Here is a 24,567-nt window from a genome sequence, read left to right on the forward strand (position 1 = left end):
GAATCAGTGTTACTTTCGACTGGTTTGTGCATCACAAGAACGAATAGTCCCTGTGCCGCGCGCAGTTGCCACACACCCACACCCCGACCCACACGGCCCACAAAGAGAGACCTACACCAGCTTGCCCTCGCCTCACGTTCCTCGCGCGGCCGCGTGCCCCACAAACAACAACATCTCACATCTCTGCATTCGCGCAACAACAAGCTCCGCAATTGAGATCACCCCCTCCCTCATCTCCCCGTCCCCCCTGTTGATACGCCGCTGCATATATAGAACATGTGCACCTAGATCCAAACGGTGCTTATTGAACCTACTCCCACGACCTGCTGCCTTTCCCCGCCTTTGACACGCGCGCGTGACGCCATTCCTCGAGACGCCACGCCACAGCACCACCACCAAGCTAAGCTTGTGACACGGACAAGGACGGGCACACCGACTCGACAACACGAACCCACCACTCCATCGCTGTCACCTTTCATACATCACAGCACACCAGTCACAGCCCATTCACGCCATCACACCGCTTGACACCATGCCCACACCCCCCGACAACTAACCACCAGCAATGTCCGTCGCGCCCCTAAAACGGGTGCGCGGTGAATCCGGCCCCGGCACGGCAACGGCAGGAGCAGCAGCTGCAGCCGCCACCGGCGGCGCCGACAGTCCCCAGCGCGGTGGCTCGAGCTCGCCAGCGTCGGCCTCGGCCTCGGTCGTCGCGGGCGTACCGAACGCCGACGCGACGTCATCAGCGTCAAGCAGCCAGATCGCGCCCGGCGGTGTGTCCCGGGCAGACCAGATCGTGTACCGGTTCTATCTCAAGACGGTCAGCGTGCTCGTCGATGGCCGCGTAAGCCATCTGCGCAACGCGGCCGAGCGCAAGAAGGACAGATGGTTCAACCTTACCATCCCGGACACGGACGTGCACAAGCGCGACCTCGCCGTCTACCGCACCGTGTCAACATCACATCCACCCAACCCATCACCCGACAGCGCGGCTGGCGAGAGTCGGAGCACGGTCCCCCCACTTCTTATCTCACTTATCCTCGACACGAACGATATTCCTCCTGGCCAGACCTTGCTGTGGAACCGCGAAGGCCAGCGCGTCGCGCTCGACCCTACTCTCGTCCGCCCCGCCGCCCAACCCCAGCGCCGCCCGGGCATCGTGCTGGAACGATGGACGTTTCGTGCAACGTAGGTGGCTGATGGCGTGTTTGGGCTCCTGCGGGACCATGTGCCGGGAACAATGCACTGACCCTTCCCTTGCCCCACAGAGACGTTGCACTCGACGTGGTCGGCGGCGCTTCCGACATGGCTCCACCGACAGCTTATCGCCTGGGAATCATCCACTTCCGCGCGCTATATTCGTTTATTCGCCTGCTACCAGCCTACCGGCTGTTCCGCCGGCTGAAGCGTGCTAACAGTGGCCTGCGACTAGGCATCAAGCTGTGGGCGGCGGAAGGCTACGCCAACTCGCCAGCAGAGATAGCAGAGGCCTGGGAAGTCATGGACCGCGACCTTATCGGCATCGACGTGCCTCTGGAGCGAATGATCCCTGGGGCTGAAGTGGACCCAGCTTCCGGCAGCACTCTTGAGCGATACGACTTCCCCACCGTCGATCTGTTTGGTTCCACTTACGAGTTGGGCGTCGTCTACCGCTCCAATGTCGACTTTGACGTCGAGGACATGGAGAGTGTGTTGAGCGAGCGGTTCGTCGACATGGACGAGGAGTGGTTTACGCCAACGGTCGCGCGCCACAGACTGGAGAGCGAGGCCCGTGTGGCGGCCAGCGCTGGAACGTCAAGATCAGCTTCACGCGCGGGCGTGACCCCTCCGACAGTCGCGGGCCGTGTTACCGTTCCACCAAGCGGAGCCGGTGGCGCTGGCAGTGCCGGGTTATCGTCGTCGCGCCAGGTGTCGAGCCGGGCGGCATCAGGCTCGGCGGGGACACAGCCAAGCAGTCTAGGGGCCGCCAAGTGGGGCGCTCTCGCCGAGGGCCTGCCGTTCGCATCTGGCTCGCAAGCACCGGAAGGACCGCCATCGCCTGTGCCGAGCGGCGCGGTGCCGTACAGACGATTATCTGCACATTCACTCCAACCGTTCCGATCCATTTCGGCATCGCCTTCGACATCGATCTTGCGGACTGCACCGTCCAACCCGGCACAGCTGCCTGGGTCGAGTACACCGCAGTCTGCAAGGGCGATCCCAGGACAAACGTCTTCCCCAATGGCGCGCACCAGCAGCTTCCTCTCGCAATCAGGACGCTCTTTCACGCACGCGCAAGTGGCCAACATGCAGGGTGTATCCCCCGTCGGCGGGGCGCCACCGTTCGCGTTGCAGCCAAGCGGCGCGTCCCCGCCAATGTCCCAGTTCCCTTCATCCCTCAGCTTCTCCAAGCAAGCTGTGGGCCGCGGACCTGCAGGCGTGACGTTCCCAATGGCATCACCGTTCCTGCCGAGTTCACTCGACCGTGACAGCCCGTTACCGGCAGCTTCTCAGCTGGCAACTAAACGCCACTCGTCATCGTTATCCGGTCGACGTGCCTTCCCCGGCTCGAGTCCTGGTGATTCGGCACTGCCCCCAGGATTGAGCTTGCGCAGAACAAGCACCCGGGAGAGCGGTCTCCGACATTCGAGCATCGACAGGGGTGGACCAGATGCTGCCGAGAATGACGACGTGCACGCATTTCTCCGTGCGCTTGACTCTTGGGCCGCACCGACAAGCGTTCAGGGCCACGGTCAGTCGCCTAAGGTCTCGACCTCTGGATTGGGATCGTCCGGCGCACCGACGTTTACGACCACCGCACCGACACCGCGCCGCACATCGGCCGCGTCGTCGTCCATCATGTCACCACTGTCGACCACTGGCAACGCGGCGCCGCCAGAGGCTGGATTGGCGACCCGAACGCCGCTTACCAAGGCGCATGTCGGCGACGTGCTCAAGAGCATGAAGGGAAGCATGAGAGGAAGCTATTCGTTGGAGTCGCCACCGCGGGCCACGCCACCGCCAATGTCCCGTGACTCGTCAGTGTCTGAGCGTGTACGCCAGCACTCTGGCCTCGGCACGCCTGGTGGTGTTCCATCCCCTCGCACAGGCACACCGGCTTCGCAGCTGATGGCAAGAAGAGCTTCTGGCATCACGGAATCGGGCACGCCCGGGTCCAGTGTGCCGAGACAGCCTTCCATGTTGTCCGCGCCTCGCCCTCTGGCGTCGAGCCCTCTGAGCGGAGGTGGTGCGACTATGCGTCATGCTGCATCGGGGACGTCACTGCCACGGTCGGCAGGACAACAGGCGCTGGACCAGGGTCATGCCCGGAGCCTACCAGGAGCCATCTCGACGTCACCGCAGCCAATGACACGAATTCAGCCGGCGTCTGTGCTCTCCCCGCAGACGACAGGTGGGACGAGTGTCGGTACGAGCGTTGGCCGCCGGACCACGGGCCCAGTGCTCGTCCGCGGCGGCTTTGGTGCTCCGAGTCTCAGCTCCAAGGCCAGCACGTCGTCGTCATCGCCCAGCCACAGTCCGGTACGCGATTATCGCTACCGCTCTGGTCTTCAGGCCGAGCGCGAGCGGCTCGACGACGACGGTACTGGTGCAACGGGTGGGTCGAACGGCTCGGGCGGGTACACTTTCCCGCGACGACTGGCGAGTAACGCGCTCGTGAGCGGGTTCACTCTCAGCGGAGCGGCACCACTGCAGCAGCCTGCGGGCAATGGGAACGGGCACGGCGGAGGCACACGCCGTACCGCGCCGAGCAGCCTCGGCGCGTTTGATGTTGAGCACGAGGACACGGCGTTTCGAGGCAGTGGACGGGGTCGCGTGGCGAGTGAAGGCTCGGGCTCGCCGGCGGGCCAGTTTCCGTCCCCCCTTTCCCCAGTCGTCGACGGGTTAATGGCGCGGCTTGCGCTCGTGCAACAGGATGAGCCGACCCCAGTAACGCACCAGGAGGAGGAGAAGACGACGACCACGACCACGACGACGACGCCAGAGCCGCCGGCGCCGTAGAATAGAAGGCAGGTAGAACAATGACGAGAGCGTAGACGATCCCCCCATCTTTTTGCCAGGTTGTAGAGTGTTTGTTTGAGCATTTGGCGCACCGCTCCGTGTCCATAAGATCCCAGTAGTATGCATGAGACCGTGTTGGTCGCACGCTCTCTATTCTAGACAATGACGTTTTTGTTTTATGATGGTTGGGTTGGGGGTTGCAGCCGCAGAGGCGACGCAGTGGTGGAACACTATAGATGACAGGTAGCGACTACATTTACAAGGTATGCCCGGTTGATGGGCTCGTCTAGTAGAGCAGGCGGGTAAGGATGTTTGCGCGCGTGCCCTTGATTGCCTCGTAAATGTCCTTGACCTCCTCGATACCGACGCCGGAAATGTCGGCCATGAGGTAGGCAATGTCGCCCTTGGAGTCGGAGAACTGCTTCTCAATGTTGTGCGAGCCGAGGATGGCGTTGATGGCGCGGAGGACACCGGGCTCGTTCCTGTGGACGTGGCAGACGCGGATGTGGCGCTCGTCGTCGATCGAGATGGCGCGGAGGTCGACCTCGGGGAAGTTGACCGAGCCGAGCGAGGTGCCAAAGTTGAGGTAGCGGGTGAGGGCCGTGGCGACCTCGGAGCCGATGGCGCGCTGGGCCTCCTCGGTCGAGCCACCAATGTGGGGCGTCATGATGAGGTTGGGGAGCAGGCGGAGGCGGGGGATGAACTCGCCGAGGTCCTCGTTGAAACCGGGGCCGTTGGATCCGGGCTCGCGGGGGAAGACGTCGACGGCGGCACCGGCGAGCTTCTTGCTCTCGATGGCGTCGGCGAGCGCGGCGAGGTCGACGACCTTGCCACGGGCGTTGTTGATGAAGAAGGCGCCGTCCTTCATCTGCGCAAACTGCTCAGCGCCGATCATGCCAATCGTGTCGGGGATCTCGGGCACGTGGAGCGAGACAAAGTCGGCGTTGTTGAGGAGCTCGTCGAGCGTGTCGACCTGGCGCGCGGTACCGAGGGGCATGATGGGCAGGACGTCGTAGTAGATGACGCTCATGCCGAACGACTCGGCGAGGACCGACAGCTGCGAGCCAATGTGGCCGTAGCCGACAATGCCGAGCGTCTTGCCGCGGATCTCCCAGCAGCCCTTGGACACCTTGTTCCAGATACCGGCGCGCAGCTCGGACGCACGGTCGATGAGCTGGCGGGACAGCGAGATGATCTCGCCAATGACGAGCTCGGCGACCGAGCGCGAGTTGGAGAAGGGCGAGTTGAAGACGACAATGCCGCGCTTGGCCGCGTGCGTCAGGTCGACCTGGTTGGTGCCGATGCAGAAGCAGCCGATGGCGAGGAGGTTGGGGCACGAGTCGATCACCTTGGCGGTGATCTTGGTCTTGGAGCGGATACCGATGGCGTGGTACTCGGGGAGCTTGGCGATGAGCTCGGCCTCGGAGAGGGCCTTGGTGAGGTGGTCGACCTGGGCACTGGTGTCAGCGAGTGTATGAGCGCAACGAGAGCGAGCACGGCGGGTGGGCAGTGTCCGGGACAGCCCATCGTGTCTCACCGGACACTTCCCGCCAGCCAGTCTGTCAACTCAAACCCACCTCGTAGCCCTGCTTCTTCAAAAAGTTGGCGGCGTCGAGCGAGATGTTCTCAACGAGGAGGAGCTTGACCTTGCCCTGGCGCGTAGGCGTGGCCACGCCCTCGTCCTCCTCGGGCACGGGGAACGAGTTGGGGAGGTAGGCGTGGAGGGTGCGGACGTTGCGCTGGTGGCGGTCGGCGAACGACGAGCCGAGCGACGCCGACGGCGAGGTCGCGAGGCGGGGCGAGGTGGAGAGCGCGCCCGTGTTGGCCGTGGGCGACGTGCTGAACGCCGACTCGGGGACGCCGCGGGGGTTGGTGGGGATGGGAATGCTGCGTGGTGCGTTAGCGGCGCGTGCAGTGATGGAACGGGGGTGGTGGTGCGATGGCCGGGAACGGCGACGCGATGCCACGCCGACACGCCCGCCGACACCGCCGCGGCAGACTCACTTCCTGATGGGCTCGGACGCCGAGACGGACGCCCGGCGGTTGATGGTCTTGGGAGCGGACATGGTGTGTGTGTGGTGGTGGTGGTGGTGGCTACTGTTGCCTGACAACAACTAGTCTTATAAATGAATGTGGGGTCCAACGAGTCGAATGACGCGCCCGCCAACTTTTTGGCCAACGCACGCCATATCTGGACTGATTGGAGGAGAGGATTCGGAAATTTCCCTGGACCGCTGGCGGCTGGGCTACGAGTCAACAGCAGTGAGTGGTGAGCCTTCGGAACCATTTTGGCCGATACACCGTGCAATCCTGCAGGCTCCTGTCTGTCCTTTGCATGCACAGGGCCAAGCGTGGGCGCGAGCGCGACCGAGTGCAGTGCATGTATACGCACACGCACAGCCCATGTACCAGGACATCCCGAAACCGCCCGGAGGCTGCAGAGGCGGCAGAGGCTGCAACCCGTTATCAATGGTGTGGCACTCTCTGTCTTGAACCATGGCTCCACACACTCGCACGTGTGCTGTGGCGACAGGTGGCATGGCGCTTGCTTCTGCCCATCACGACAGCTGCATCATCTGATGCTGACTCCTCCTGCTCCGAATACGACGATGCGATGCATGTCATGCTACGATCGCGCCGAGTCGATGATTGCGAAGACGCGTCGGGGTATCACCGACTCCACCGCCTATCCCCGGCAATCGCCGAGTGAAGCCCGCTGATTGTGTCTTCGCCGACTGCGATGGCCAGGGGGGCGACTGGCACGTCGGGCCGGCGCTCCTGTGATGAGTGGCATGTAGGCACAGTACATGACACTCCTACCACACCTGCGGCAGCCAGAAGAGGATGACAGCTGCCCCCGGGCCAAGTGCGGCACTGGTCGCCAACAAGCCTGCCCACCCCACCACAGACTTCGGGGCCACGAGCACAAGCGACGCGACAACGACGACGGCAAAGTCGACAACGAAGATCCACAGCGCTGCGCCGGCAAACGAGCTCTGGCTGGGCCAGAAGGCGTCCGCGGCTGAGAACTCGCCCGCGATCAGGGCCGACAGGAGGGGCAGCTGCGCGGACAGCGAGGTGCCGACGCACACCGCGCCAGCGAGAGCGTAGGCGACCCGCTTGGCGCCGCTGAAGGCGAACGGCGCGCAGGCAACGGCAATGAGCAGCGTGTACACCGGGTAGATCTGCCACGCGGACAGGGGGCCGTATGCGAGGCCAGAGCGCACAGCGTACACCCCAGGGACGAGGTATCCGCCCACGGTGGCCAGGAGGGCCTGCCACGGCTCCTCGCGCCTGTCCGCCGTGCGGGGCGCGCTGAGCGCGCCGTACGCAGGGTAGACGATACACACGGGCACGACCTGCCCGAGGAGGAGGAGGAGGGCGCCGCGCACCGCGCCGGAGGAATGCAGCAGGATGAAGGCCGGCGCGAGGAAGAAGGCGCCAAACGCGCCGAGCACATGCTGCCCCGCGACCGTGGCGTACGCCGCCGAGAAGGTGACGTTGAACGCGCACAGCGCCTGGTTGAACCCGTAGTTGAGGAACGGGAGCGCCGGCGAGCCCGTGCTCTCGAGGCACGTCTCGTGCGAGATGAAGACGTTGACGGCGGGGATGGCTGTGGGGTGAGCTTGGCTGCTGAGGAGGGGAGGGGGACATACCCTGCGCTAAGAGGGCCACGCCGACAGCAGCGAGGAGCGCGAACGCTGCGCGCGGAGCAGCTGGGGCTGGCATGGTGCTGGCTGGTTGTGAGGTGGAGTCGAGTCAACGCAAAGTCAGTCACGGCAGCAGCGGGGGTCGTCGAAACATGGGCCGACCGACGACAGACCCTCCACCCTGAATGGGGTGGGTGAGTGGGGGTGCGGGCAACAAGCGGCGAGCTGATGCCAAGCCGCCGGCTCGGCGCGGTGCAGGCAGCGAGCGCAATGCAAGCAGTGGTGCAGGAAGAACAACAACCGCTGCTGCCACTGTTGGCCATGTAGCATTCAACTCGAGACATGCGAGACACATGTCGGCTCCAGGCTCTAGGCTCTAGGCTCTAGGCTCTAGGCCACCTCCACCACGTGTTATCTTACGCCGACTTCGTCGTCCACCGATGCCATCGTCTGCACGTTTCTTTGTCCGCAGCCTGACTATTGCCGCACCCCAGTCCCGCACACACCGAAGGCCGACCCCCGGCGTGCACACACACAGCACAGAGCTCCGGAAAAGAAGGATATGCTACTACTGCTGCGCGCAGGGTTCGAGTTAGCCAACCCTGCATGAAGGAATGCTAGTTCAGCACGGTCGCGTCGATCTTGCACGCCCGTCCCTTGCCACTCGCCACTGCTGCGCTCAAGCCAACCACCACCCACCCCTAGCTATGCTGTTACATCATGCCCTAGAGGTATGCAAGTACCGATGATATACAGAACGTGCGAATGTTTGCTTTGGGTGTTGTTCACATGCTGCTAGCTGACGGCCTCTTCTGGGCCGCCCTGACCTCCTCGTGGTGTCGTCGTCGTTGCTGTTTCATCGCGGGCGCTCCCTGAGACCCGCTCTTTCTCGCCACTCCCTCGCCACGCTCACACCTCGACCTCCTGCAGAGGCACAACGCCCCGATGGCTTTGTCTCTCCATCGCCGAAGCCACCCAGCCGGCCATGTCGACGTCGGCGTCCTTGTCCGCCTTGAGGAACGGGTGCTCAAGCAGCTGTGCGTACGTTGGGCGCTGGTTCGGGTCTTTGAGCAGACTGCGAGGCGAGTTAGTGGCGAACTTTGAACGTGCGCATCCCCCACTCACCACTTGGCCACAAAGTCGTGCGCATCCGCGCTGTAGCCCTTGGGCAACGTCGGCGCAGGGCCGTTGACAATGGCAGTGAGCTGGGCGAACACATTGGCAAACGTCTCGGGTGGATACGGGTAGGTGCCCTTTGCAATCTCGATGATCGACAGACCGACAGACCACACGTCCGACGACACGGTGTAAGTCGACACCTGGTTCTGCGACTCGCCCTTGATACGCTCGGGTGCCATGTAGCTCTGACAACCGATATTGGTCTTTGCTAGCGACTTTTCGAGCTGGCCCGAAACGCCAAAGTCGCAGAGCTTGACCTCGCCCTTGGTGTTGATGAGAACATTGGTCGGCTTAACGTCGCGGTGCATGATCTGCAGCTCGTCCTTGAGGAAGCTCAGGCCGCGGACGATCGCAGCGGTTATTCTCCTCAGCACAGGCTCCGGCACGAGCAGGTCGCGCTCCTCTTCACCGGGACTGGTAGCTGTCTTGACAACCTGGCCCGTTCCAGTGAGCTTGTCGAGCGATCCAGCGTCCATGTACTCCATGCAGTAGTAGACGCAGGACTCGATGGTGAACGCGCCGTAGAACTCGACAATCTCGGGGGCGACGGCGCGATGCAAAATGTCGAGCTCCATGATGATGCCGTTCAGCTTGGACTCGTCGAGCTCGAGGCGAATTTCCTGAAATCGTTAGCGACAACCCTACACCGCTTCCCTCACCTTCATGGCCATCATCACCCCCGTGGGTCGGTGGTACACCTTTTGCACCGAGCCGTAGTTGCCCTTGCCTAGCTCGCCGAGCACCTCCATCTCGTCCATGTTGATCTTGAAGCTCTGGCCGTCTCCAAAGTCCACGCCGCCAGCGTGCAACACAGCCTTTGAGAACTTGAGCGATCCTGACGGGTCCATGATTTGGTTGAAGTCGGAAAACTTGGACGTCTCGTGTGCAGGCTCCTGGCCGCCGCCGCCCAACTGCGCGAGCGAGAGGCCGCCAGGCGGTCCTCTTCGACCTGCGATCCCTCCACGAGCCGCTCCAGGCAGCGCTCGAGGGGGACCACTTGGACTATTCAGGCTCATGAGTGGACGCCCGGCACGTCGCGCCGCGAGGCCCAGCGGACCGGCGTTCGGTCCCACGGCGGGCGGCCCGGCAGCACCCGGAATAGGCTGGCCCATTGACCGCATGGCCTGCTGCCGTAGTAGTGCACCCATGGACGCTGCCTGCGGATTTGGTCCGACACCATTGCTCGCCATTGGGCTGGGAGCCGACGACCGTTGTGCTGCGAGCTTGCGGAGTCAGCAAAATTAGCCCACTGTACCACCCACCTTATCCATCTTGGCCTGCAGTGACGGTGGCAGACGGGTCTGCAACTGCGCAGGTGCACCCCCTCCCCCAACAGCACCCATACCCATCGGCGCGCGCATGCCCATGGGACCTTGTAGTCCCCGTGGTGGAGGCCGGCCTGGGACACCAGCTCCAGCTGGCGGACGGCCCGCTATGGGGCCGCCGAAGCCAGCCGGACGTGCAATGCCTGCTGCTGCTGCTGCTCCAGGCTGGGCATGCTGACCAGGTCGTTGAGCAAACGCGAGGTGATTAGCCGATGATGTTGATGAAGCGAGGGCTGGTGCTACAGAAGGAGACGCAGTGCTCGGTGACGTGGGAAGCGGGCTGGGTCTGGAAACATTTGCAGCCGATGATGGGGGCGGCGACAACGTCGGCGGCTGCGCGGTTGCTGCCAGAGGTGCTGACGGTGATGCTGCTGCGTTGACGCTTGTTGATGGAAGTAGCGTGTCGGCTGGATGTTGCTCGGTCAGCTGCTCTTGTTGCGGTGGTCCCGTGCTGGGTGCCGCCGCGGCGTCGGCGTCGTTGTCGGGAGGGGCGGGCCCTGCCGACGGCGACAGTTTTAGCTTATCGAGCTGGGGCAGTAGCGATTCGTCGGCCATGGCGGGGACGAGGTGTGGGGAGGGTAGATGGGGGGTGGGTTTGGGTGTGATGGGTCGTGGACGTGTTGCTACGAGGTCGTCGGAGTCGCTATCAACCGGAGGGAGAGTCCACCAACGTGTTGCACGGCCGGCCGAGATGTGCGGGATGCTGTGCGTCCTTGTTGGATGGAATGCCCAACGGTTGCGCGTCTTCTGTGACCTTCTGTCTGTGTGCGTGTATGCGTGTTTGGGGTGTGTGCTTTGGCGACGGGGAGATGGGGGCTGAGTAAGTGTGTGTGTAAGCGTAAAGAGATGTAGTATATGCGAGGTGGGGGAGGATGGAGATGGGACGGGAGGGTGACGATTGAGGAGGAGTACGACCTTGGAGCCGAGAGAGTGGTGCATTGCAAGCTGGCAGGCAGGCAGAGTGAATCAGGGGAAGGGAAGAAGGGGGGGGGGGAGAGCGAGGGAGCGAGGGGCGGCAGCAGCCAGGCAGCCAGGCAGCCAGGGCCAGGGGCGACTTGGACTCCAGTCCGTCAAACCCACCACCACCCTGGATAAACTTGATACTCACCACTGACAGTGCCGGCAGCAAGCTAGGTAGCTGGCAGTCAGCCGCGTTGCACAAAGGCCATGATCCACTGACCGAAAGCAGTTGGCACGACGACGACAGACTCTGCTGCGAGAACTGCGTGCCAGTGAGGCTACAACCTGCTTTACGCGGCCGAGCAGCCCTCCAGCAGCAGTCTTCCCCCACCCTGCCTTGCCCCGCCGCTCCGCTCCCACTACTGGATCCTGATTTAGCCAGCGCTCCCCACCTCGCGACCGTTGCCGGCGGTCCACCAACCTCTGCTCTTGCACGAACCGCACAATCCACGCTCCCTTGTGCATGCATTCCTCTCACGCGTGACGTGTGCTGCGGTATATGATTATCGACCTGCACCACCGTCTTCACATTCCACTTTACATGAGGCGACATTCAGAAACGCCAAGGAAGCGATCTACGGTATGCGGCGCGCACCCGGGATTCAGGTTTGCCACGCCGCAGCCCTGGTGTCGCCGGCGCCTTTCTGCGCGCCACGCTCGTCTTACCTGCCTGCCTGCCTGTCGGTCAGTCTATCGCGCATGTCGCATGCGCGCATCGAGGTGCCGCTAGCAGCCCACGACAAAGCCGTGGCTACCGTGGCGCGGACGGCATGCACTGCGGCAGCCCATACCCGGTGGTGACGGCGTACAAGCCTCGCTTGGCTGCGCACATATTTCGAGCACCAGGCAGAGAGAGAGAGATCTGTCCCACCACCGAGGCACTCGGCCAAACATCGGTACAAGTGGCTCCTCACTCACCTCCCCCATCGCTCGTTGCCGAGCCGCTGGGCCAGGAGCATGTAAGGACTCCTAGAAATAGTCTACCTGTAAGCAAGCGGAGTGGAGTGTTTGTTGCCTTGGCAGGAGGATGACGCTGGTACCAGTCATACTCTTGTCGCACAGTCAGCAGCTTGTGTCAGAGGGCCGCAGTTAGTCGATCTGGCCAAGCAAGTGCGAGCCGGTCGGTGCTGGTGCGACTGCTGCGACTTCGGCATGCCTACCGTCGCATCCCTTCGGTCTCAGTGACCGTCGACAACCGCCTGCATTGGCACCATCACGTGACTTGTCCACGTGGCTACCTCGGCGGTACATCCGCTTGATCCGAGATGTATAAGGCACGGTTATTATTGGTATTTGCTGGACGCGCTGCGAGGCGATAAACCTCTTCCGTGCTCTTGCATCAACTTGTCTTGCCTTGCCAGCCAGCCAGCCAGCCAGCCCCCGACCTAGGGCCGCAGTGCCGGCCTTGCCGGGCGTGCTCACGCGCTGCGGGCCCCCTCTGCGGTGGCCACAGGCGTGAGCACGCGTGATGGGTTTTTGGCGCGCGCGCGTTGAAATTGGCCAGCAGTCGCTGGCGGGCGGCTGGGACAATGTGCCCCCCTTGCTAGGCGGTTTTTACCAAATCACGTCATCAACGCTCATCCTCAAACCTACCACGATGGGCTCGTGTCTCACTTGACCCAGCTATGCCCAGCATGCCAGCAGCAAGCACTGCTGATACACCTTGCAGCAGCACGGCCACTAACCCGGACTGCATTGCGCCTACTGACCCGAGACAGGACAACAATGTGGCCCGCCGCAACGCACAACAAGGACAAATCTACACTCCATCATATAGTTTAACTTTCCACCCACATCACCCCCCCCTTTGCTGCTGGCCGCCACTCTCACTCCCCATCCTCGACACCCACCACTCCCTCCTCGTTGATGCCGGCAGCCGACGACGGGATCGACTGGCACGCGATCCTCACGGCTCTCGACGGAAGCGTACCCGGCGCCGCAGCAGGCAGCGCTGCAGCAACAGCAGCGAGCTCTACCAACCCCACAGGGCATGGCGGCCTGAGTCTAGCGGCAGCAGCAGCAGCAGCAGCGGCAGCGGCAGCCTCGTCGCCCAGCACGGCGCACCCGAGTCCCGTGCAGCCCGGCCTCTGGGACCACATAGGCAGCAGCAGCGCGGCGAGTGGCAGCAGATCCAACGGCCACGCAGCACACCATCACGCCCACCACGCCCAGCACCAGCACCAACACCACCGCTCGCACTCGCAGACGCAGGCACACTCCTCGCAGCCACCAACGGCCAAGCCCTCCCCCGCGTCCTCTTCCCTCCCGCCCACGCCGCACCCCGGACTGGGGCTAAGCGACGAGGAGCTCTTTGCGCACTTTGCCCACAGCTTCAACCCCGCCATCCCGCCAAGCATGTACAACCACGCTGCAGCAGGCGGGCCCAACAACTGGCCCCCTCCTGGCGGCCCGTCGGCACACTCACCCCGCGGGCTGCCGGGCGGCGGCACCGCGTCCGCCGAGCTCAACCAACGTATCGCACTAGCTCACGGAACCCACCCCTACCACCACCCCGTGCATGCACCTGGCAGTGCGCCGGCCGCGCCGCCATCCACGCCCGGTGAGTTAGAGTCGCGCCGCGCAGTGCCACTGCGTGGGATTTTAGTAACGAGTGCCAAGCGCTGACCACGACGCCCCCCACAGCCGGTCCCCCGACTTGGAACACTGGCCCGTCACCCGCAGAGAGGCCGCGCCCACAACGCACGCTCACGTCCTCGTCGGCCATCACGTCGTCGCGAGCCGGCAGCCCAGGCCCGGGCTCGGTGCCCGCCAACGAGCCGACGCCGAACGGTGAAGACGTGGAAGATAAGCGGATAAGAAATACGCTTGCGTGTGAGTGTGGCGCGCGACGCCCACAGGGCAAACAGCTGACAGCCGTTTGTAGCGGCGCGCTTCCGTGCAAAGAAGAAACAGCACGTCGAGACGGTCGAGCGCAGCATCCGTGACCTCGAGCAACAGCACCGCGAGCTAGAAATCGAAGTAAACGACCTGCGCAAGGAGAACGGCCTGCTCAAGGAAATGGTGCAGCTCAAGTACGGCGCCAGGCAGCCATAGTTAGTTGTGTATTGCACCTGTAAAATGTGCCACGGCACACTAGGACGATGATGGCTGGCGCGCAGCATGCGTCGATAGACTTGAGTGGTCATAGATTCCATGTACGATGAGAAGCTTGTGCGATGGGGTGCTGCTAGATGGATGGTGTGACATGTGTGTGTGTGTTGGACATGTGTAGGCTGTTGCGTGATCACTATGGCGTCGGCGACGCGGTTGAACCAATGCTTCCGCGTTCCGATCCAATCACGACTATAATAACACATACCGTAGCCGTTTCCTCGGCCTTGATCAACCCGTCTATACGCGCGCCGCTCGCGCCGAGCTTAGCCCGAGCTCGAGCCCAACTAGCTCAAGGCACCGACGCGCAAGATCGCGGGCCGAAACCTCTATCAAGTCGGTTCCGTCCCGAGCGTCCTCCTCACCGTCCTCGCTGTCCTCGCCTTCGCCACGCTCGCCATTTACTCTCGGTTCCACACCGGCAAACAATCGTACGTGCTCGGACGGCAAAATCCACATTGCTGGAAGATGCGCCGGCACGAACGCGAGCTCGAGTAGCAAAGGGTAGTAGGCGAACAGGTGGGCCCTGGACGACGCCGCAGACGCCTTGGCCAGTGCGGTTGGAGATTCGCCGTCGCCATCTGGAATAGGAACGCTCCCTTCCCATAGTGTCATTGTGACAAGATGTCGCAAGACGTAAAGAATTTCCTCCTCGCGAACGCTGAATAAATTCGTGAGCGATGCACGGGGCACGTAAGTTGCTCGCACTCACCGTGAGAATGGCATTTGACCTCGCAGCTTGGCGTCGCTTAAGAAGTGTCGCAGTGTCGCCTCGAGTCGCCGCAACAACGATGGCACAAACAGTGATGTCACTCGCTTGTCGTTGTTTCCCCGTTGGCTCGAGCTCGCGATAAGATGGTCAAAGGCCCAGTACCGAGTCTTTTCCTGGGGCTCGGCCACTACGGGGGCCGTAGTTCCACCCGGCGCACGGACGTCGTAGTGATACAAAACACTGGCTTTGCGCAGCGTCTCCGCATAGGCCGACACAACACGGTCCGGGATGCGCGGATCGGCGAGGCGAGGACCGACAGCCGCTTGCAGTTGCTCGAGAATGGGGAGAACAAAAGCCTCGTCCTCCGGGTCGGCCGAATCGCCACCGTCGTCTGCAAGCAGTACTCCGGCAAAAACGTCCATGACTTGGCCCCAGATGGCCTCGAATCGCTGCTTTTCAAGTGTTTCGAGCCTCTTGCCTTCCAGATTCGAGGTGAGAACCTTCAGCACGCGCACAAAGGTCGTCATGGCCGTCCGCCACAAAGGTGGGTCCGATCCCCATTTGTTTGCTGAAGGGCAGTCGTACTTTAGCTTTATGGGTAAAGCATACGCGCCAATGACACTTTCAATCGTTCCGTCGTCGTAGAGGGCATCCCTGTCGGCGGTACGCTCGTACACGTCGGCCATCTTGGGCATGGCAAACTTGGACAGCGCGACATACGACAGCTTGCCCGTGCCATCGCCAACGTACGCCAGCGAGCTAAACTCGGCGAGGTCAGAGAGGACAAGAGACGCGCCGAAATGCGTCGACTTGGCGACCAGCTCGGCCACAGCCTCTTGCAGTGGCGACATCGAGTCGACATCCGGGCGGTAGTCGGGCGAGCGCGAGTAGGCAATGACGGCGCGAAGGATGCTTGACAACTGCTTGCCACGATCGTCCGTCCACTCCAGTCTGTCATGCAGAAGGGCCGCGACGCGAACAAGCGCCACGAGGTTGTCCTGGGTGTATGGTTCACCGTCAGACAGTGCAGCACCCATGCTGGAGAATGTGTTCCAAGTGTGGTCGAGTTGCGGCGCGCCCTTCTCGGTAGCAGCGACGACCCGTTCAAGCACCTTCAAGGACGCAGTGCTGCACTGGCGCGGCTCGCTGATAAACGACAGCTTGAGGCGCTCGAACAGTGTTTCAAACACCTTCGAGTTGGATGGCAGCGAGGCAATCTTCGGTCCGAAGGTACCGAAGATGGAACCGACCGACGTCAAAGCGAGCACCTGTGACTCGTCGCTGCGCATCGTCTCGAGAAGAGGGAAGACGACCTTCCAAAGGACGTCGTCCCACATCTCAGAAGACAGGTCGGCGCCGTACAGCTCGACGCAGCGGAAGAGAGTCTGCATCGCGCCGGTTCGCACCTCGAGTCGAGAGTCGCGGGCAAGCTCGAGGAGTTCCGTGAGGAGGTAGAGCCAGAGCTCCTTGGACTCGCCTTGCACCTTGTCCGAGACATTCCAGAGTAGACCGATCGCCGCGAGTGTGATGTTGACGTCTTCTTGCTGTTTGCCGAAGAATCCGAGGCATGCGATACACTGACGCATGGCGGTCGCGTCCAGAGAAGACAGGAAGTCGGTGCAGATCAGGGTGAGAGACGGGAATGCAATGCGGACGAGGTTGGCATCACCGCGGTGAGGAACGTGTCTGCCGCCCTCGTTCACCTCCGGCTTCTTGCACACGCTGTCGAGCATGCCAAAGATGGTGGGCCAGCCTACCTCGAGCGAATGGCCCGACGACTCGAGGATCTGGTTCAAAGTCGCAAAGCCCGACGACCGTACCTCGTAGTCTGTTGCCACGGTGTTACTGACAGGGTTGACATCCACCTGGAGGACAAGCACGTCGAACACCTGGTGCTGGACGCGTGGCTCGGGGACGGTTCGCAGGGCAGTCAAGAGAAGCTCCGACAAGGTCTCCGATGCTTGTAGGCGGATTGCCGACGGTGCGCTCACGTGGCGAGCCACCTTGAGCAGGTGCTGCGTGACTTCGGTCCATCCAACAGATGGGTCACTGGCGATGAGACGGGGGAGGTTGAGCACAGCAACAGCACGGAGTTTCGACAGCCCAAACGAGCGCTCGCCGGATTTGATACTCTGTGAGATGTTGATGCCGCTCGTGCGTCGTCGTCCAGAATCTGCTCCAGGAGAGAGAAGGCCAGCTGGGGTGGTGGGGCTCTTCGTCAGGTCGACCACCGGGTTCATGCCGATCATCTCCGAGCTGAGCTTGCACAAGGCGGTGATAAAGATGGTGAACGCCTCGTCGTCGAGCTCCCGTGATCGCTCAAACAACGCAGTGACCGCAGCCTGAATTGTCTCGGTGTCGAGGTCCTGAAGAGCCTCTGGTCGTACCGTGTTCCCGTCCTGCGAAGACCTCCCGGAGCCAGGTGGTGGTGTTGGGGGAGGCTGGCCGGACGTTGTCCTCCGCGCATTGGGCTTGCGGGCCATTGACAGGAGATAGTTTGCGTTCTGCAAAGTTTCGAGCACGTCGTGCCAACCTGGGCCGAGCGAGCTGGCCAATGTCTGCGCCACGCCCACCAAGCTGCGAAGGCAGGCGAGGTTGCGCTCGGACAGGCTGGGAGGAGAGGCCGGTCCACCACCGACACCAAGCGCCGCGAGGCCCAGAGCATCCGCCGTGCCGCCGGACTTTTGCTGCGGACCGTTCTCAAAGTACGACTGCATGGCCGAGACGACCGGCGGTGGAACGGCGTACCGTGCCAGTGTGTTGATGAATGCGTCGCGTGGAGTTGAGAGGCCCAGCTCGCCGCATGCAATGGTGAAGTCTTGAAGAGCAGTGAGGACCTCTGCAAATAGTTGGTCGGATAGTTCTGTGGACATAAGATATGACAGTGCTGCGAGGAGGGCAGGCCATGCCGACTCGGCCATACCGCAGGCCGTGTCGCGCGTGTCCGCTTGGGCGACACCGTTTGGGATGCTCTCAGCGATCGCATCGAGCGACTGGACAGCCAACAGGTAAGGGTAGGTTTCTGGCACTGGCGGTGCCTCTGCCTTGTCGTGCTGTTCGATGAGGCGCTGCTTCATGGTCGAGTGCTGACCGAGGCCGCCGCCTGTTGGACCGATCATGGCTGTGACTGTCGACACACCTGCGCTGGCAGCCGACGCCATCATCCCAATGCCCATATCCAAATAGCCGGCGTTGGCGTGTTCAGCTGCAGCGGACTGTGGTACACCAAGGCCGTGGATTTGTGAGCTGACACCCAAGAGCTGCGGCTTGTCGTTGACGAGGCGTCCAAACGCCGAGACGAGCTTGGCGAAGAGGTCCGGGGTCCCCTCAGCCTTGTCGTACTGGGTCCATATGGCGCGGAGGAGTGCTGGGTCACCACTGATGCCACGCAGCACCTCGAGCGATAGCACGTGCTGCCAAGGCGCGACGAGATCCTTCTTGGGATCCTTCTTTGCTTCCTTCTTGTCGTCTTCAGCGTCCCCAGTCCCCATGCGGATGAGTGACAAGAGGTACGTCTCACATTCGCTTGGTAACTGGTCGGCGTAGTGACGAATGAGCACGTAGATGATCCGGCAGATGCGCAGAGCGACAGGGAAGCTGGGCTTTTCTGCCTGTAACCGTAGCACCAGTGGGTGCAGGTCATGTCGGAGGAGAAACAGCAGCTCGGGGTGCTTCTTGACGACGCCGTCGTATCCGCTCAAGATGCTCTCGATGAGCTCGAGTCCAAACGTGCGCTGCAGGGATGAAAGTTTCAGCAGGCGCGGCTTCTCCTTCTCTGCCGGGCTCCAGAGGCTGAGACCCGATGACGCTGGGGACGAAGTCGTGAGGAGACACAGATCCCAGAGGATGAGGTACGCGTCCATCGCGGCCGGCGTGATAGCAATCTCCTCGGGTGGCTCGGTGGCGAGCACGACCTTCTCAGTCTTCTCCGCATTGGCATCGCTCGTGACGCGGTCGAACACGACCATGATGGCCTGGCGCAGCGTCGCAGCCGCAGTCGAGCTGACGACGCTCACACGCGAATCCTGAAGCTTGAAGCACAGCAGCAGCGCAGTGCCCAGCGCGTCGCCGTGCATGTCCTTGCAGTATGTCAGGATGCTGAGGAGAGTCTGGAGGATCTTGAGCTGGATATCGACTGCCTGGCCAGCCACCATGCCGAGCGTGTGCAGCACGTCTGGCAGCGACGCGAGCGGCACACCGCCGAGCGCGACGAGCCGCTGTAGCGCTGCGATGCTGATCCCGACGATTTTCGCATTCCGTGTCTTGCATCCCAGCGTGATCGGAGCGAGCAACGTGTCGGCGCGTGCTGAACGTGTCAGCGACGTGTCAGTCGTCGTGGCGCGGAGCAGTCGCCACTGTCCAGCCACCAGACCCACCGGCCAGGACGTCGCGCGGCTGTGGCCCAGGCCGCAAGATCTCGAGTGCGGCCTCGCCAGCCTGAACGTTAGCGCTGATAGCAGCGGGCAGGTCGGCACTTACATCCCTAACCTCTGGGTTCCGTCGCTTGCTCTCGACGATGAGCGACTGGAGCTCCGAAACGAGGAGGTTGTGGTCCTGTGCATTGAGTGCAGTGTCAGCTGGTGGAATTGTGGGAGGCGGTTCTACATACCATGGCCCCAGGCGACGGATCGCGTTGTGGGATTAGACGGGGGGTTGGTAGAGTGGGGTGGTGTGAGAGGTAGTACAGTTGGCGATTGCAGCTCGCAGTGGTCGTCAACAACACTCGTCGTCGTTTCGGCCAAGTCGCGCCGCCGCCGCCGCCGTCACGGCACTGAAACCGGTCCGTTGCAGGCAGTGAGTGACGTGCCATCCATCATGACTTCTGAAATCGGCTAGGCGTGCGCAGCCACGCGCGCCTGCAAAGAGTCTACTCATCTCAAGTCACGTGCTCTTCCCTTCTCTGACACTCGGTGGCAACAAGCTACAATACCAAGCTCCTCCCCAACTACTTTTCTTGTTCATCTTCTTCCCCATCACCTCCCACACCATGTCGCGTTCGCCCTCACCGGCCTCGTCGCTCGACTTTGTCGACTCGGACTCCTCGGGATCTGAGGACGAGTACGCCCCGGTCAAGCGCCGCGCTCCCGCCAAGGCTCCGGCTCGCGGTGGAGCAGCGGCGGCAACGGGCATCAAGATCAACTTGACTGCCTTGCAGCGTGCGCGCGAGGTCGCGGGAGCGCATCCAGCCGATGGGGCTGTGGACTATGATGACGGCGGCGATGATGGCGAGGGGTTCCTCGAAGGGCTGGTCGGCAGGAGGGGAATCGACCTGTCCGGCGAGAACCTCAAGGCTGACCACGCCGCCCGACCTTTGTGGATCGATGAATCTGGTAACATGTGAGCTGAGGTTGTTAGAATGGCGTGTTGACGTCTTGTCAGTATCCTCGAAGCCTTTGCACCCCTCGCTACTGCCGCGCAAGACTTCTTGATCGCGATCGCCGAGCCAGTATCACGCCCAAGTTTGATACACGAGTACAGGATTACCAAGCCGTCGCTGCACGCCGCCATGTCGGTCGGTCTCGAGACAAACGACATTATCGAAGTGTTGTCGCGTCTGTCGAAGATTCCTCTACCGAAGCGGTTGATTCGACGCATTCGCGAGTGGACGTCGTCGTACGGCAAGATCAAGCTCGTCCTAAAGCACAACCGCTACCTCTTGGAGTCCAGTGTGCCAGAGTACCTCCAGCAGCTGCTCAAGGACGACGTGATCAAGAACTGCCGTGTTCACCGCGAGGAAGAGGAAGAGGACGTGACCTTTGGCATTGAGAAGACGTCAGGCCCGAGGCGAGACTTCCACATCCCTGGTACCGAGGAGGCCCGACGAGCTGAGCGCGGCGAGGCAAGCCGTCCGGACGAGAACGGGCGCGGGCGTGACGACGTTATCGGTGCTGTGATCGGTATCAACGAGACCGACGAGCTCGACGAAGACGACGCGGTGCAGTCGTTCGAGGTCGCTGGAGATCGGATGGAGGAGGTCCGCCGTCGCTGCAAGGACATCGACCTCCCGGCGCTCGAGGAGTACGACTTTAGGAACGACAACCGAAACGCGAACCTGGACATCCAGCTCAAGCCGATGACCGTCATTCGCCCATACCAGGAGACATCGCTGTCCAAGATGTTCGGTAACGGCCGTGCGCGTTCTGGTATCATTGTGCTGCCATGTGGTGCAGGCAAGACGCTCGTCGGCATCACGGCCGCCTGCACAATTCGGAAGAGTGCGCTGGTGCTCTGCACGTCGGCTGTGTCAGTCGCCCAATGGAAGCAGCAGTTCCTCCAGTTCTCCAACATCAGCGAACGCCAGATCTGCACCTTCACGCAGGGCGAGAAGGAGATCTTCCAGGGCCCGGCCGGTATCGTCATCTCGACGTACTCGATGATTGCGAAAACTGGCAAGCGTGCCCACGATGCCGAGAAAGTCATGCAGTTCCTCCGCTCGCGCGAGTGGGGCTTCCTCCTGCTTGACGAAGTGCACGTCGTCCCCGCTGAGATGTTCCGCAAGTGTGTGAGCGGCTTCAAGGTGCACGCCAAGCTCGGCCTGACGGCCACGCTTGTGCGTGAGGACGACAAGATCAACGACCTTGGATACCTCATTGGCCCGAAGCTTTATGAGGCCAACTGGATGGACCTGGCGAAGAACGGGCACATTGCGACTGTGCAGTGCGCCGAGGTGTGGTGCCCGATGACGCCAGAGTTCTACCGCGAGTACCTCCGCAACCCGTCGCGCAAGCGAGTGCTCCTGCACGCCATGAACCCGAACAAGATGCAGGCGTGCCAGTTCCTCATCAACTACCACGAATCGCGCGGCGACAAGGTGATTGTCTTCTCGGACAATGTGTACGCGCTCGAAGCGTACGCCAAGAAGCTGGGCAAGCCATACATCCACGGTGGGACGCCCGAGGGCGAGCGTCTGCAAATTCTCAGTCGATTCCAGCACGACCCGCAGCTCAACACCATCTTCCTGTCCAAGGTTGGTGACACGTCCATCGACCTCCCAGAAGCCACCTGCCTCGTGCAGATTTCGAGCCACTTCGGCTCGCGTCGCCAAGAGGCGCAGCGTCTGGGTCGTATCCTCCGTGCCAAGCGCCGTAACGACGAGGGCTTCAATGCCTTCTTCTACTCGCTGGTCTCCAAGGACACGCAGGAGATGTACTACTCGTCCAAGCGTCAGGGCTTCCTGATCGACCAGGGCTACGCGTTCAAGGTTATCACCGAGCTGCATGGCATTGACAGTGGGTGGGTATAACGTGTAATGACTAACCCTTTCTCAGAGATGGACGGTCTTGTCTTCCCGACCAAGGCGCAGCAGATCTCGCTGCTCGAGGAAGTCCTCAACACAGGCGCGGACAGCTGGGAGACATCGGACCACTACATGCGCCTGAACAATGGCAAGCATCAGAAGGTGGCTAGCCGCGGTGCACAGAACGTCAAGACGGCAGCGCCGGTGCAGCGGTTCACGGCGCCTCTCGAGCACCTGTCGGGTGGGCAGAACCTTAGCTACCGCGAGCAGAACAAGAGCGCCAACAAGGAGCTGCAGCGTGAGGAGCGGCTTACGAAGAAGCAGCGCGTGGCGCAGAACGCGGGCCAGCATTCAGTGTTCAAAAAGCGCCAGAATGAGCTGGCGTCGGCGAAGAAGCGTATGGGGCAGTAGAGGCAGCAGTAGTTGTAGCATTATGAACATATAGCATTTGGAAGTGTATTGTGAGTCGGCGACTGCCCAGCCAACCAAGCTGCATCCCAAGATCCTCTACGGCAACGTCAACCCTCAGTCCCCTATTTGCGTCTGTCTACTCGGCCGAGACCTCGCCAATGTCCTCGTTCCAGATCTTCTTGCCTGCGTCGCTGGCAATCCAGTCCGCCATCATCTTGGTGATCTCGGCGTCCTTGAGGTTGACGACCTCGACGCCCTGCGAGCGGAGAAAGTCCTCTCCGCCGACAAAGTTGTCGTTCTCGGCCAGCACGACAGTGGGGAACTTGTAGAGGACGCAGGTGCCAGAGCACTGAGCGTGTCAGCCGCATCTATGCATCCAACCCACCATGATACACGGGCTCAGCGTCGTGAACATGATACACTCGCGCAGGAGCCCCTCGCGCACGCGCCCGAGGTTCTCGAGCGCGTCCGTCTCGCCGTGCTTGATGTTCGAGTTCTCCTGCACGCGCTTGTTGTGGCCCTTGGAGAGGACGTCGCCAGTGGGTGCGTGGACGATGCAGCCGCTGTGTGAGCGAGCGTTAGCGAGCGAACAAGACCGACCAGGCTGGCTGGACCACCCGAGACTGCGGCGTCCCGAGATGCCTATCTCCACATACCCGATGGGAATGCCACCCTCAGAGAGAGACTTGAGCGCCTGCTCGTGCGCACTGGCGTCAGCGGTGCCAGCAGCAGCCCCACCTACATGCGCATGTACTTGGGGTAGTCGGCGGGCGTGACTGGCATTGCTGGCGGGTCGTGTGGTGGTGATAAGGGCGATGAAGAAAGTTGAATGGAGCTCAGGGATGCCGAAGGGATGGGCCGAACGAGTCGGCTTGCTCCGTGGATCAGTGTTCTAATGATAGCGCGCAGCCAAGCGAGCAGCGCAGCGAGAAAGCAGCAACACGTAAAAGCAAACCCATACATGGTACAACAGAGTTCAGACAGCCTAGACAGCCCAGATAGCCCGGATACCCCGCAGATTACTACGACTCCCACAGCGCCTTGCCCTCGTCTGTCGCGATCCAGTCCACCATCATTTGCCGCACCGAAGCGTCGTCGAGCACGATGACCTGTACGCCGCGCGACACGAGGTACTCCTCTGCACCTGCGTACGTTTCCCGCTCGGCAGCCACGCACAAGGGGATACCGAAGCGGATGAACGCCCCGGCGCACTGGGAGGCATGTGTCAGCTACGAGGCGGCCACGCACAGCGCCGACCCCACTCACCATCTCGCACGGCACCATGGTCGTGAACACTGCCAGGTCCTTCCACAGCGCCTTGTCCACTGCCCCGAGATTCGCGAGCGCCTCCATCTCGCCGTGGGCGACGTGCGAGCCCGTCTGCGCGAACCGGTTGTGCCCGCGCGCGAGCACGGCGCGCGTGTTGAGGTCCACGATGACGGCGCTGCGAAAGAGCGTTAGCGAGCGCGCAGGCGAGCAAGCAAGCAAGCAGAGCAGCATGCAGCATGCAGCAGCGATCACGCTAGCGAGGCCGCGAGACGTCGTCGAGACCAAGCGCCCCGGTCACGCACGCCTCGACCCGCCCCGCCCCGCCCCGCCGCGCGCCCCGCCGCCGCACGACCCCACGACCCACCCTATCGGGATGCCTCCTTGCGCCTTGCTCTTGAGCGCCTCGTCGTGCGCCCTGTGGGTCAGGTCAGCGGCGGCGTTGTAGCAAGACGGCATGACGTGACGTACAGGCGCATGAGCTGCGGATAGTGCTTCTCCGTGACGCGCATTGTAGGCGCGCGGTTGGTGGCGGCGACGGACAGAGCGACGGACGGACGGTGGCGACGTCTAAACTGAAACTCTCCAACATTGTACGCGCTGTGCAGGCAGCATCCATCCCCTACGCTCACTCAGGCACGGATCGCACAGACCGCGACTCACTCATGTCGCGGGATCAAATCCACGTGGTGATCACGCGCTGGCTCGGCCACT

At 62.2% G+C, this 24,567-nt stretch overlaps 9 protein-coding genes across 9 annotated transcripts; 3 read left to right on the top strand and 6 right to left on the bottom strand.

Annotated features, from left to right (window-relative positions):
• Positions 1 to 565: 565 nt before the first annotated feature.
• atg13 (Autophagy-related protein 13) lies at positions 566 to 4,002 on the top strand (the record flags this gene model as incomplete). Its single annotated transcript, XM_062768852.1, has 2 exons — positions 566 to 1,191; positions 1,272 to 4,002. The coding sequence occupies 2 exons, from the start codon at positions 566 to 568 to the stop codon at positions 4,000 to 4,002; spliced, it is 3,357 nt and encodes a 1,118-aa protein (XP_062624836.1).
• Positions 3,571 to 6,132, bottom strand: SER33 (D-3-phosphoglycerate dehydrogenase 2). Its single transcript, XM_062768853.1, has 3 exons — positions 6,007 to 6,132; positions 5,580 to 5,889; positions 3,571 to 5,452 (listed from the first exon to the last, which is right to left on the bottom strand). Exons 1-3 carry the CDS (start codon positions 6,066 to 6,068, stop codon positions 4,289 to 4,291), a joined length of 1,536 nt encoding a protein of 511 aa, XP_062624837.1. The 5' UTR covers positions 6,069 to 6,132; the 3' UTR covers positions 3,571 to 4,288.
• A 495-nt stretch (positions 6,133 to 6,627) lies between these two features.
• LOC62_02G002344 (uncharacterized protein) lies at positions 6,628 to 7,746 on the bottom strand. Its single transcript, XM_062768854.1, has 2 exons — positions 7,659 to 7,746; positions 6,628 to 7,615 (listed from the first exon to the last, which is right to left on the bottom strand). The coding sequence occupies exons 1-2, from the start codon at positions 7,729 to 7,731 to the stop codon at positions 6,819 to 6,821; spliced, it is 870 nt and encodes a 289-aa protein (XP_062624838.1). The 5' UTR covers positions 7,732 to 7,746; the 3' UTR covers positions 6,628 to 6,818.
• A 604-nt stretch (positions 7,747 to 8,350) lies between these two features.
• On the bottom strand, positions 8,351 to 11,078 carry wis1 (Protein kinase wis1). The gene is made up of 4 exons (XM_062768855.1): positions 10,094 to 11,078; positions 9,491 to 10,054; positions 8,778 to 9,451; positions 8,351 to 8,727 (listed from the first exon to the last, which is right to left on the bottom strand). The coding sequence occupies exons 1-4, from the start codon at positions 10,709 to 10,711 to the stop codon at positions 8,562 to 8,564; spliced, it is 2,022 nt and encodes a 673-aa protein (XP_062624839.1). The 5' UTR covers positions 10,712 to 11,078; the 3' UTR covers positions 8,351 to 8,561.
• Positions 11,079 to 13,471: 2,393 nt separating this feature from the next.
• LOC62_02G002346 (uncharacterized protein) lies at positions 13,472 to 14,170 on the top strand (the record flags this gene model as incomplete). The annotated part of the gene is made up of 2 exons (XM_062768856.1): positions 13,472 to 13,676; positions 14,001 to 14,170. 2 exons carry the CDS (start codon positions 13,472 to 13,474, stop codon positions 14,168 to 14,170), a joined length of 375 nt encoding a protein of 124 aa, XP_062624840.1.
• Positions 14,171 to 14,300: 130 nt separating this feature from the next.
• mon2 lies at positions 14,301 to 19,611 on the bottom strand. The gene is made up of 5 exons (XM_062768857.1): positions 19,577 to 19,611; positions 19,419 to 19,513; positions 19,316 to 19,376; positions 14,940 to 19,245; positions 14,301 to 14,888 (listed from the first exon to the last, which is right to left on the bottom strand). The coding sequence occupies exons 4-5, from the start codon at positions 19,091 to 19,093 to the stop codon at positions 14,468 to 14,470; spliced, it is 4,575 nt and encodes a 1,524-aa protein (XP_062624841.1). The 5' UTR covers positions 19,094 to 19,245; positions 19,316 to 19,376; positions 19,419 to 19,513; positions 19,577 to 19,611; the 3' UTR covers positions 14,301 to 14,467.
• Positions 19,612 to 19,913: 302 nt separating this feature from the next.
• Positions 19,914 to 22,642, top strand: SSL2 (General transcription and DNA repair factor IIH helicase subunit XPB). The gene is made up of 3 exons (XM_062768858.1): positions 19,914 to 20,276; positions 20,319 to 22,168; positions 22,208 to 22,642. The coding sequence occupies exons 1-3, from the start codon at positions 19,927 to 19,929 to the stop codon at positions 22,585 to 22,587; spliced, it is 2,580 nt and encodes an 859-aa protein (XP_062624842.1). The 5' UTR covers positions 19,914 to 19,926; the 3' UTR covers positions 22,588 to 22,642.
• FCA1 (Cytosine deaminase) lies at positions 22,621 to 23,390 on the bottom strand. The gene is made up of 4 exons (XM_062768859.1): positions 23,330 to 23,390; positions 23,244 to 23,294; positions 22,973 to 23,150; positions 22,621 to 22,936 (listed from the first exon to the last, which is right to left on the bottom strand). Exons 1-4 carry the CDS (start codon positions 23,368 to 23,370, stop codon positions 22,724 to 22,726), a joined length of 483 nt encoding a protein of 160 aa, XP_062624843.1. The 5' UTR covers positions 23,371 to 23,390; the 3' UTR covers positions 22,621 to 22,723.
• A 141-nt stretch (positions 23,391 to 23,531) lies between these two features.
• FCY1 (Cytosine deaminase) lies at positions 23,532 to 24,404 on the bottom strand. The gene is made up of 4 exons (XM_062768860.1): positions 24,325 to 24,404; positions 24,221 to 24,271; positions 23,854 to 24,031; positions 23,532 to 23,798 (listed from the first exon to the last, which is right to left on the bottom strand). The coding sequence occupies exons 1-4, from the start codon at positions 24,363 to 24,365 to the stop codon at positions 23,610 to 23,612; spliced, it is 459 nt and encodes a 152-aa protein (XP_062624844.1). The 5' UTR covers positions 24,366 to 24,404; the 3' UTR covers positions 23,532 to 23,609.
• Positions 24,405 to 24,567: the final 163 nt, after the last annotated feature.

Source organism: Vanrija pseudolonga, chromosome 2, assembly GCF_020906515.1.
Source record: "Vanrija pseudolonga chromosome 2, complete sequence".
In the NCBI taxonomy this organism is placed as follows: Eukaryota; Fungi; Basidiomycota; class Tremellomycetes; order Trichosporonales; family Trichosporonaceae; genus Vanrija; species Vanrija pseudolonga.